Source organism: Bos taurus, chromosome Y, assembly GCF_002263795.3.
Source record: "Bos taurus isolate L1 Dominette 01449 registration number 42190680 breed Hereford chromosome Y, ARS-UCD2.0, whole genome shotgun sequence".
NCBI classification, from domain to species: Eukaryota; Metazoa; Chordata; class Mammalia; order Artiodactyla; family Bovidae; genus Bos; species Bos taurus.
The window spans coordinates 56,726,782-56,738,919 of NC_082638.1; the positions used below are offsets into that span (position 1 = coordinate 56,726,782).

General features: G+C 41.3%; 1 protein-coding gene across 1 annotated transcript; it reads left to right on the top strand.

The window, feature by feature from the left end:
- The first annotated feature begins 348 nt into the window (after positions 1–348).
- On the top strand, positions 349–11,410 carry LOC132344712 (zinc finger protein 280B-like). Its single transcript, XM_059884356.1, has 2 exons — positions 349–458; positions 9,602–11,410. The coding sequence occupies exon 2, from the start codon at positions 9,673–9,675 to the stop codon at positions 11,302–11,304; it is 1,632 nt and encodes a 543-aa protein (XP_059740339.1). The 5' UTR covers positions 349–458; positions 9,602–9,672; the 3' UTR covers positions 11,305–11,410.
- The last annotated feature ends 728 nt before the right edge of the window (positions 11,411–12,138 follow it).

Consider the following 12,138-nt stretch of genomic DNA (forward strand, 5'->3'; position numbering starts at 1 on the left):
AAAATGGAATTCCAAGAGAAGGGGCTTCAAGATCCAGGTGTACGGTCAAGTTTCTTAAGCAAGGGGCAGGTCACCCCTGAGGGCTGTGAGTGCTAGACACCATCATTGAAGTCCCCTGGTAGACTCGGAGGTCGTTCTCAGCCCTGTGCCCTGGCGACTGTGCAATCTATTTTCTTTTTTCCCCTTTGGTGAGCTGCGCAATCTTGACAGACCCAAGACACTTCAGATTCAGGTTCAGCCTGACTACGCCCCCAGCAGTTGCCTCCAGAGGGGGCCACCGCGCGCGCATGCGCGGAACTCGGCCTAGCGGCCAATCCGATTGCAGGCGTCAACACCTGGCAACCAATCGTCCTTGGCAGCGGACACGCCGGCAGTTGAAGCGGCGTCCCAGGCCTGAGGAGGCATTGTTCCCTCGGGCCTGCCTCCTCAGACTTAACCCAGGGACTGTTTTGGTGCAGGTGAGCTGCCGGCAGTTCTGGCATCGCCGCCCACGGGGACCGGTAAGGACTGGGGCCTGGTGCGGCCAAAGCGGTGCCAGAGTGCCCAGGGAAGGGTTTCTCAGATCCCCAATCTGGCGGGGCCTTGCTCGGCGGGACGGCCTCTGAGGGCCAAGGGAGCTTGAGGCCGGGCCTACAGGCCCCAGGCCCCTTTCGCCCTCTCCCCTCTCTAGTCTGGGTGGGAGCAGCTCTCCAGCAGCCTTCGTGTCCTAGGGGTGGGACGAGCCAGCTCGCGGAAAGGGCCTGTCATGCCCCCAGCCCCCCGCCCCTCCCAGGTCTCCTGTGGAACTTAATATATTTAAACACACACACATATACAAATCTTCACGCGGGTTTATGACTCGGGCCCAACCCGGTTCTGCAACCAGACACAGTCAGGCGGGCACAGCAAAAAAAAAAAAAAAATCAATCTAGTGGCCTCTCCACTGCCGCGGCGCTTTGGTCGTTTTCCTGTTTGCTCTGCCTCTCCTCGGACTCCAGGGCTGCCCCTGTCCCTGGGGGCCCCGAGATTCAGGCCTTTGGTTCGGAAAGGTGGCAGATGAGGTATTTGTTTGTTTGTTTGTTTGTTTGTTTGTTTGTTACTGAGAGAAGGGAGGTGGGAGGAAGAAGCTCAGGGAAGAGGAGTTCAATCACTTGCTCTGGTTGAGTGTGAGACACCTGGTCAGCATCTGTAGGGTAGGACCAGGTAGGGCCTGGGGGATAGAATGTTTCAGGAAGAGGTGACTCACCCTGACCTTTCCCTCTGCCCGACCCCAGGATGTGACCTTCTCCTGCCTGGGAAGGGCACTCAGGTTTTCAATGTGCCCCTGAGGTAAGGTGACAGACATTTTTACAATAAGGAACAAAGTTGTGTCTTTCTTGCCTTCCGTTTTTCTCCTTTCATTCATGGGCTGACATGTTGCTGTGGAGAGAGAGTTCTCCTGGGGATTAGCTGACCCTGATTGCGGGTGGTGACTTCAGGGCAATCATGGTTTCAGGTCACTCTGAAGCTCTCTGAGTTGAAACATTAAAAGCAGGCAGGGAGGCTACTGGCTTGCTTTCTCCTGCATTCTTGAAAGAAAAAAAAAAGTAAGAGCACCATGGGTTTTAAGCTGTGTAGAGCTGACTCCTACCACTTGGTGAGGCTAAAATGGGGCAATGCACATATCCTAAGGTTTTAGCTACAAAAGCAAAGTAATGAAGGTATGGGAATTCCCTTGTGGCCTGGAGATTAGGATTCTTGGCTTTCACTGCAGTGGTCTGGATTTAACTTCTGGTCAGGGAACTGGGACCCCACAAGCCAAGCAGCACGGCCAAATGAATAAAGTGGTTCATTCAAAGAAAATGTGTTGTGATTTAACATGTTTACATGGGATTACTTGCTCATTTTTGCACCTGTAAGAGCTTTATTTCATTAAGTAATTGAACTCCACTGGATGGGGGTGGGGGAGCATCTGAGTTCATTTCATGCCAGTAAACAAGATGATAGGTAGCTTTATGCCCAGCAACTTGTGCCTACAGCTCTGTTGCATAGTTATCTATTGCTGGTACAGCTTTGAACTTGACAGCATGTTTGGTTTTGGTCACAACATGTGGCTTCATAGGATATTAGTTCCCCAACCAGGGATCGAACACAGGATCCTGGCAGTGAGAGGGCTGAGTCCTAATCAAACCACTGGACTGCCAGGCAACTCCTGTTTTTAGGTGTTTTGGTTTGTTTTGTGTTTTTTAAGTTTTACCATATTTATAGGAGAACTCTTCTGTGTGTAAGTATGATGTGAATGATATTATACCTCGAACTGTTTGTGTTGTACATATTATCTCAAAATTGAATAGTTTGAAAAAACTTACACTTGATATCTATTGGTCTAGAATCCAGTTGGGTAGTTTAGCCTCAGGGTCCCTCCTGAGGTGGTAGTCAAGCTTTTATCTGGTTTGGCAACCTCTGAAAACTTGGCTTATTGAATGTAAGTTCTCTTACTTGGCTGTACTCATGAGGCCTCAGTTCCTCCTTCTGTGGGCCTCTCCAAGGGGCTGCTCGTGTGGAGGCTGCTGTCTTTTCCCAGAATGAGTGATTCAGGAAAGAACTTGCATCCATTATAAAGTGCAGTCTTTTTTCAGACGTTACACATCTTCACTTCTGTATTTGCTTAGTCTCACAGGTCAACCCTGTGATAGTTTGAGAGAGAACTACATAGGGGTGGGAATATCAGGACATGTGATTCACAGGGTCATCTTGAAGGCTGGTGACCATACCCATTAATCCACCATGACAGCCTTTCTGCATATGATCTCAGTCTTGTTACTGTGAGCAAATTATTTGGCTTGTGTTCACTTCTTGTGTGCTGCTGCTTCTGCTGCTAAGTCACTTCAGTCATGTCTGACTCTGTGCAATCCCATAGACAGCAGCCCACCAGGGTCCCCCAGCCCTGGGATTCTCCAGGCAAGAACACTGGAGTGGGTTGGCATTTCCTTCTCCAATTCCTGAGAGTGAAAAGTGAAAGTGAAGTCTCTTAGCCCTGTCTGACTCTTCGAAAACCCCAGGACTGTGGCCTACCAGGCTCCTCCGTCCATGGGATTTTCCAGGCAAGAGTACTGGTGTGGGTTGCCATTTTCTACTCAATTCTTGTTTATTCAGTGATATTCTAGCAAGTCTCTTCTTTGTCCTGGATTAAGTTTTCTGTTTCTCTGGACGGTTCCCATCAGCAAACAGACTGACTATAATGTCACCTCTCATTAAAAATTTGTCTTTTGTGACACATCCTGCTTCTGCTTTTTTTTATTTTATGTTTTCTTATTATGGACTTCTGCAGAGTTGTTTGTAGAATTTTTTATCTCCATTTCTCTCATTTTCCTTTAAATCCACTCTTGTCAAGGTCACCAGTGAATTCCAAATGTTTAACTCAGTGGTCAATTTTTATTTTTTTTTTATTTTTAAAAATTTTTATTATTATTATTATTATTATTTTAAATTTACAATATTGTATTGGTTTTGCCATATCAACATGAACCCATCATGGGTGTACACGTATTCCCCATCCTGAACCCTCCTCCCACCTCCCACCCCATACCATTCCTCTGGGTCATCCCAGTGCAGCAGCCCCAAGCCTCCTGTATCCTGCATTCAACCTGGACTGGTGATTCATTTCGAATATGATATTATACATGTTTTAATGCCATTCTCCCAAATCATTCTCCCCTCCCTCTCCCACACAGTCCAAAACATTATACATCTGTGTCTCTTTTGCTGTCTTGCATACAGTGTTGTTGTTACATCATTCTAAATTCCATATATATGTGTTAGTATACTGTATTGGTGTTTTTCTTTCTGGCTTACTTCAGTCTTTATAATAGGCTCCAGTTTAATTCACCTCATTAGAACTGATTCAAATGTATTCTTTTAAATGGCTGAGTAATACTCCATTGTTTATACGTACCATGGCTTTCTGATTCATTCATCTGCTGATGGTCATCTAGGCTGCTTCCATGTCCTGGCTATTAGAAACAGTGCTGCGATGAACACTGGGGTACACATGTCTCTTTCAATTCTGGTTTCCTCAGTGTGTGTGCCCAGCAGTGGGATCACTGGGTTGTATGGCAGTTCTATTTCCAGGTTTTTTTTTTTCTTATTTTTTTTAAGGAATCTCCACACTGTTCTCCATAGTGGCTGTATTAATTTGCATTCCCATCAATAGTGTAGGAGGGTTCCCTTTTCTCCACACCCTCTCCAGCATGTATTGCTTGTAGACTTTTGAATTGCAGTCATTCTGACTGGCATAACATGGTACCTCATTGTGGATTTTGATTTGCATTTCTCTGATAATGAGTGATTGTTGAGCATTTTTTCATGTGTTTGTTAGCCATCTGTATGTCTTCTTTGGAGAAATGTATATTTAGTTCTTTGGCCCATTTTTTGATTGGGATGGAATTGAGCTGCAGGAGTTGCTTGTATATTTTTGAGATTAGCTGTTTGTCAGTTTCTTCATGTGCTATTATTTTCTCCCATTCTGAAGGCTGCCTTTTCACCTTGCTTATAGTTTCCTTTGTTGTGCTGAAGCTTTTAAGTTTAATTAGGTCCCATTTGTTTATTTTTGCTTTGACTTCCAATATTCTGGGATGTGGGTCATAGAGGATCCTGCTGTGATGTATGTCGGAGAGTGTTTTGCCTATGTTCTCCTCTAGGAGTTTTATAATTTCTGGTCTTATGTTTAGATCTTTAATCCATTTTGAGTTTATTTTTGTGTATGGTGTTAAAAAGTGTTCTGCTACTGCTGCTAAGTCACTTCAGTCGTGTCCGACTCTGTTCGACCCCATAGACGGCAGCCCACCAAGCTCCACAGGCCCTGGGATTCTCCAGGCAAGAACACTGGAGTTGGTTGCCATTTTCTTCTCCAGTGCATGAAAGTGAAAAGTGAAAGTGAAATCACTCAGTCATGGCTGACCCTTAGCGACCCCATGAACTGCAGCCTTCCAGGCTCCTCTGTCCATGGTATTTTCCAGGCAAGAGTACTGGAGTCAGGTGCCATTGCCTTCTCCAAAAAGTGTTCTGCTTTCATTCTTTTACAAGTGATTGACAAGTTTTCCAGCACCACTTGTTAAAGAGATCGTCTTTTCTCCATTGTATATTCTTGCCTCCTTTGTCAAAGATAAGGTGTCCATAGGTGTGTGGGTTTACCTCTGGGCTTTCTGTTTTTTTTTCCATTGATCTATATTTCTGTCTCTGTGCCAGTACCATATTGTCTTGATGATTGTGGCTTTGTAGTAGAGCCTGAGGTTGTTATTTTATTTAATTTATTGGCAGCCTTTATTAGAGCAGTTCATTTCCTCCTCCCTGGGGAAAAAAAAAATGTTTCATTTGGATTATAGAATGCTTGTCTTTCCTGCTTCTCTTCTATGTACAGTTCTTCCAGATACAATGTGTGACCTTTGTGTCTGGCTTTATTCAGATGCCTTGTTTTCTTTTCAAATACTTATTTATCTAGCTATGTGGCATGTGGGATCTTAGTTCCTAGCCCAGGGATGGAACCTGTGCAGAGTCTTAAACACTGGATCTCCAGGAAAGTCCCCTAGTTTGTGTATTTTCAAGATTCATCCATTTCTTGGCTGTATAGCAGCACATTTTTTTTTTATGGCTGAATATGGTATATCAATATGGTATGTGGCTTACCTGTAGTCCATTGTGAGCATATACCACCATTTATTTATCCATTCATCAACTAATGGATAATATTTGGATGGTGTATTCTTTGTGGCTATTGTGAATAATGTTGCTGTGAACACTGTTTTTGCATGGACTCAACATTTTCATTTTTTATGGATATATACAAAAGAGTGAAATTTCTGGATCATATGGCTACTCTATATTAATTTTTGAGGTACTGACAAACCACTTTTCCAAAGTGATTGTACTATTTTACAGCAATTACATCAACAATATGTGAAGATTCCTTTTCTCCACATCCTCTGCAGCACTTGTTATTATTCCTCTTTTTGATTACAGCCAACCTAATGGTAGGAGAAGGCAATGGCACCCCACTCCAGTACTCTTGCCTGGAAAATCCCATGGATGGAGTAGCCTGGTGGGCTACAGTCCATGGGGTCACTAAGAGTCAGACACGGCTGAGCGACTTCACTTTCACTTTTCACTTCCATGCATCGGAGAAGGAAATGACAACCCACTCAAGTGTTCTTACCTGGAGAATCCCAGGGACAGGGGAGCCTGGTGGGCTGCCGTCTATGGGGTCGCACAGAGTCAGACAGGACTGAAGCGACTTAGCAGCAGCAGCAACCTAATAGGTGTGAAGTAGTATCTCACTGAGACTGATTTACATTTTGTTACGGGCTTCCTTGGTGGCTCAGAAGGTAAGTCTGCCTGCAATGCAGGAGACCTGGGTTCGATTCCTGGGTTGGGAAGATCCTCTGGAGAAGGAAATGACAATCCACTCCAGCATTCTTGCCTGGAAAATCCCATGGATGGAGGAGCGTTATAGGCTACCATCCATGGGGTCGCAAAGACTCGGACATGACTGAGTGACTTCACTTTCTTTCACTTTCAATCATGTTAAGCAGTATTTTTTGTGATTGTTGGCCATTTGCATATCATATTTGGTGAAAAGTCCATTCAAATTATTTTCCTGGTTGTTAGATTTTTTTTTTTAATTGTTGTAAAAAAACCAAACATCTAACTTAAATTTTTACCAGTTTAACCATTTTTACGTGCTAAGTATTTCACACAATTTCATCAGCCTTTTTGGAGAAAGAAATGGCAGCCCACTCCAGTATTCTTGCCTGGAGAATCCCATCGACAAAGGAGCCTGGTGGGCTACAGTCCATGGGGACACAATGAGTCATACACGACTGAGCATCTCACACAAGTACACACACACACACACACACACACACACACACACACACACACAGAGTCACAGTGTTGTTTTGTTGTTGTTGTTGTCATTTTTTTAGCTGTTCTATGCAGCTTAAATGACAGTTTCCTGGTTGAGAATCATACCCAGGCCCCTGATAGGAAAGTTTGGAGTCCTAACCTCTGAAATATCATGGAATTCCTTATCACATTGCTATGAAATAGATCTCTACACCTTTTCATCTTGCAAAATTGAAACTCTGTACCCATCACCTGTCCCATTAAACAACAACTCCTCTTTTCTTCCCTGTTTCCACGGACCCTGGACTCCATCATTCCACTTTGTTCCTTTCTATTGCTTGACTATATTAGATACTTCGTATAAATGGAAACATACACTTTTGTCTGTTTTATGACTGGCTTATTTCCTTTGGCTTGATGTCTTAAGTGATCATGAAGTTGTAGCTTGGGGCAGAATTTCCTTTATATGGCTTAATAATATTCCATTATATGTATGTATCACATTTGATAGATGTTTAGATGCTTCCACCTCTTAGTTGTTGTGATTAGTGCTGCTTTGAGCATGGCTATGCAAATATCTCAAGACCCCATGTTAACTTCTTTTGAATTTATATTCAGAAGTGGAATTGATGAATCATGTGGTAGTTCTATTTTTAATTTTTTGAGGAGGCTTTAGACTGTTTTCTGTAGCAGTTGCACCATTTTAAAATCTATCCATAACACACAAGGTCCAGTTTCTGTACATACTTGCCAAGAGTTTTCCTTTCCTTTCCTTCCTTTTACCTTTCCTTTCCTTCATATGTAAACACACACATGCACGAACAATTTTTTTCATATCCTTTCCCATTACTGTTTATCACAAATTATGAATATAGTTCCTTGTGCTACACAGTAGGATCTTTTTTTTATCTATTCTATATATTAACATTATAGTTTGCATCTGCTAGTCACCAGCTCCCAATCTATGCCTCCCCCACCCTTCCTCTCTTGGTAATCACATAGTCTGCTCACTATGTCTGTGAGTCTGTTTCTGTTTCACAGATAAGTTCATTTGTGTTATAGTTTATAGTCCACATGTAAGTGATACCATATGATATTTGTCTTTCTCTTTCTGACATCCTAAGTATTCTTTTTAATGCTAATGTAGAGTCAAGTGTTTACTTGACTTCATTTTCAGAACATTTGTTGCTACTGTATAGAAATGTGATTGACTTTTAAAATATTTATCTTATATTCTTCAAGCTTTTTATTAATTCTAATACCTGTGGTTTCTTTGGGATTTTCTATATATAAAAGTATGGTATCTCCAATATACTTTGACTTTTTCCTTTCCATTCTGAAGGCTGTTTTTTTGTTTGTTTGTTTGTTTGTTTTAAGCAACAACAACAATTCCTTTTTCTTACCTGATTGCTCTGGTTATAGAACTGCCAGTATAATATTGAACCAAAGTGTGGAATAGACTTCCTTATGTTGTTCCCAATCTTATAGGGAAAGCTTTCAGTGTTTCATTATTAAGTATGATTTAGCTGTGGGTCATTTATAGGTACCCTTTGAGAAAGTTCTCTTCTGTTCTTAGTTATTAAGTGGTTTACTTTAACCCCTATTATGAAAAGGTGCTAGATTCAGGGAAATGCTTTTTCTGCAGGCAGATGTGTTTTTTGTCCTTTATTGTGTTAAAATGGCATAATGTCGATTGACTTTCATATAATGAACCAACTTTGCATACCTCCATAAATCCCACGTGATCATGGTATATAATCTTTTTTATATGTTGTTAGGTTTTGTTTGCAAGTATTTTGTTGAGGACTCTTGCATCTGTATTCATACAGAATATCCGTTGTGTGTGTGTGTGTGTGTGTGTGTGTGTGTGTTTGATGTCTCTGTCTGATATTGGTATTAGAGAAATACTGTCATGACTTTGCCTGATATGTGGGGAAGAGAAATGTGGAATGAAGGATGAAGCATTGTTGGATTTAAGTTTAGTCAGGATTAGAGGGAGAAATTTAGGATGTATAAGTGTGGCTTTGGGGGTGAGATTATCAAGAGAGTTCATTCTCAATTTTCTAGGCCTGTGTTAAGTGCTTGACATTGAATTATGCTGTTTGTTAACTGTGTGTAGATACTTTATATTTGAATTTGCTACCTATTTTCTGTATTAACATTTATGAAATTAGTATATGTGAATCAGTTGTAATGTGCATTTAAGATAACTTTTTTTCCAATTTTACTACAAAACAAGATGCCATTAAATAGCTGACACTTTTTAAAAAGAGCTTAACCTTAAGTCTAAGAAATAAGCATGTTTGTCTTTAAGGTGCGGAAACACATTTAAAAGTTATAAATTTGCCCAAAAAGATGCAGCTGGTGTGTGATTAACTTAGAATTCCAGCTTAATCTTCTTTGACTCCAAAGTCCATGTTTCTAAACACTGTACAATAGTGCAGTTGTAAAAATACTCGTGCTTTACATGTGATTTCTCCTAATGATCAGTGGTGGTATTCTGTTTTTTCTTTTTCTTTCTTTTTTTTTACTTAGAAGAGATTAAAATCAACATGAAACAAAGCTATTATTCTTGAGTCATGTAGACTTGTAGTCATAGGTTATTCATCTTTCATTTAGTCTCTTTGATGCTCAGTATCTTTATTTGTAAGATAAGGGTGTTTATAACTACCATAGAGTTTTGGAGATAACCAAATAGCACATTTTTCTGTACTTAACTAATATGTAGTATATTTATACCTAGGTGGCAGTTTATTTAAAGGAAGCACTGGGACTTGTGGTCACACCCTCCAAGAACAAAAAAGTATTTAAAATATGGAACCACCATGGATGTCATGTGAAGAAGAACAAGAGCCAGAACCACAGAAAAGCGAGGGAGAAACCAAACTAGTAAATGATGAAGATGCTGAACTCATCTTGGTTGGAGTGGAACATGTACATGAGGATGATGATGTGATCTTTGTTGGGATGACCTCAAATTCAAAACCAGTCATTTCAAACATACTGAACAGAGTTACCCCAGGTTCTTGTTCAAGGAGAAATAGGTATGGTCACTTCAGGAAAGATAATGCTCAGAAATTACAGCCTGTTAGTCATGTGACTCCTACATCAGAAGCAAAGACTGTCTTGCCACTTTCTGTCTCTGAATCAAGATCAACAGATAGTCCTATTATTATTGAGCCTTTGTCCAAAGCGGATTCTAAAAATACTTCACCACAAATAATGCCTAATAGCTTTTCAGAGTTATGTTCTCCTTTGATTACCTTCACAAGTTCATTGCAGCATCCAGTAGAAACAGCAGTTTCTGCAGGAGATATGGATAAAAGTCCTCGTGTATCAAAGCGAGTTTCCACTTCTGAAACAAATAGCACAAGTCCCAAAAGGCCTACACTCAGTGATGGAGTTATAGGAGAACATTCTTTAGCTTTGTCCCTTTCAGGTACTTTTCATACAGTGACTACTCAGCAAAGCACACCAGACAGTGTTCATAACTCATTAAGCCATGTTCAGAGTGGAGAACCTTGTCCAACAGCTTTTCCAAAGGACAATGTTCATTGCAAGCCTGTAAGTCCTTTAGGGGGAAATGTATTGACAAAAACTGACTTTCCAAGTGTATCAAGTCAAAATAAGTTTGCTGATCCCACAGAAGGCAATCTGATTGTGTTACTTCGTGACTTCTACTATGGACAGCATATAGGAGATGGGCAGCCAGAACCAAAAACTCACACAGCCTTTAAATGCCACAGCTGCTTGAAGGTTCTAAAAAATGTTGAGTTTATGAATCACATGAAGCACCATTTGGAACTTGAGAGGCTGAGAGGTGACAGCTGGAAATACCACACCACCTGCCAGCACTGCCACCGCCAGTTTCCTACGCCTTTCCAGCTGCAGTGTCATATTGAAAGTGTCCACACTTCCCAGGAGCCCTGCACAGTCTGTAAAATCTGTGAATTGTCCTTTGAGGCAGATCAGATTCTCTTACAGCACATGAAAGATAATCATAAGCCTGGTGAAATGCCCTATGTATGCCAGGTTTGCAGTTACAGATCATCATTCTTTGCAGATGTGGATGCACATTTCAGAGCATACCATGGTAACACTAAGAATTTACTTTGCCCCTTTTGTCTCCAAATTTTTAAAACTGAAGCACTATACATATGTCATTATAGACAGCACTGGGCAAAGCATTTTCACCAGTGTTCCAAATGTCGGCTACAATTTTTAACTTGTAAAGAGAAAAGGGAGCACAAGACCCAGTGTCATCAAATGTTTAAGAAGCCTAAGCAGCTAGAAGGATTACCTCCTGAAACAAAAGTTGTTATTCAGGTATCACTGGAACCCCTTCAACCAGGATTGGTGGAAGTAGCATCCATTACTGTGAACGCATCTGATTCTGAACCATCACCCCCCAAATCTAAAAGTAGGAGGTCAAAAAAACCCGGTTAATTCTACTTTAAGTAAGTCTGAAGCAAGTATTTCAAAGTTATAAACTCCATTAAAAACAAAAAATTCAACTATAGCATTATTCAATAATAAATACAGAGAAACCAATGCGTAATTTATGTGTTTTTGTTTTAAATACATGAAGTATAGTTTTGTTTGAATATTGAGATGTTATTTAAAAATATATTACCTGTTTTTCATACAGTTGTCTTAGCACTAAAAAGTATGTGTGCGTGTGTGTGAGAGAGAGAGAACGAGAGAGGTGGCGAAAGGAAAAGTAACAGCCTATTTTGGTATTTCATGTTATTTGTAAGTTTGAAAGCTCTGCTATACGTATAATCTGTAGAGTGTTTTAGCAACGTAATTTTCAACTGTTTTCATGCCTTGACTATCTCAATATTAACTATATAGCCAGATTGGAATGGCTTTGTTATTGTATGTTCCCTTGTGCTGCTGAACTCTCCGAAGTGCCTCTGTTGTGCTGATCTAAGATAACCTGGCTCCAAAAGCCTGGTGTGGAGAAGTTGATGGAGAAGCTATGATGTGAGTTGGGACCAGACATGGGATTTAGTCAGTGGAGAGCTGTGGCTTCTTGTCCCATTGGAGGAAGAGGTATGCATTCCCTCCAGGCATGGAGCCAAGGCAGAAGGAACACAGTCTCAGAGTGTCTTTACCTAGCCCAGGGACATCTCAAGGAAGCCAACCATTTAAATGCCTGTGTTTGGTGAGAGGCCCCTGCAAGCATCAAGCAGCCCCTGTGTTATCATTGACTGCAGTTGGGGAAGCAGAGATAGTTAATAGAATGAGGCATGGTTCCTGTGGACCTCCTGTTGAGTG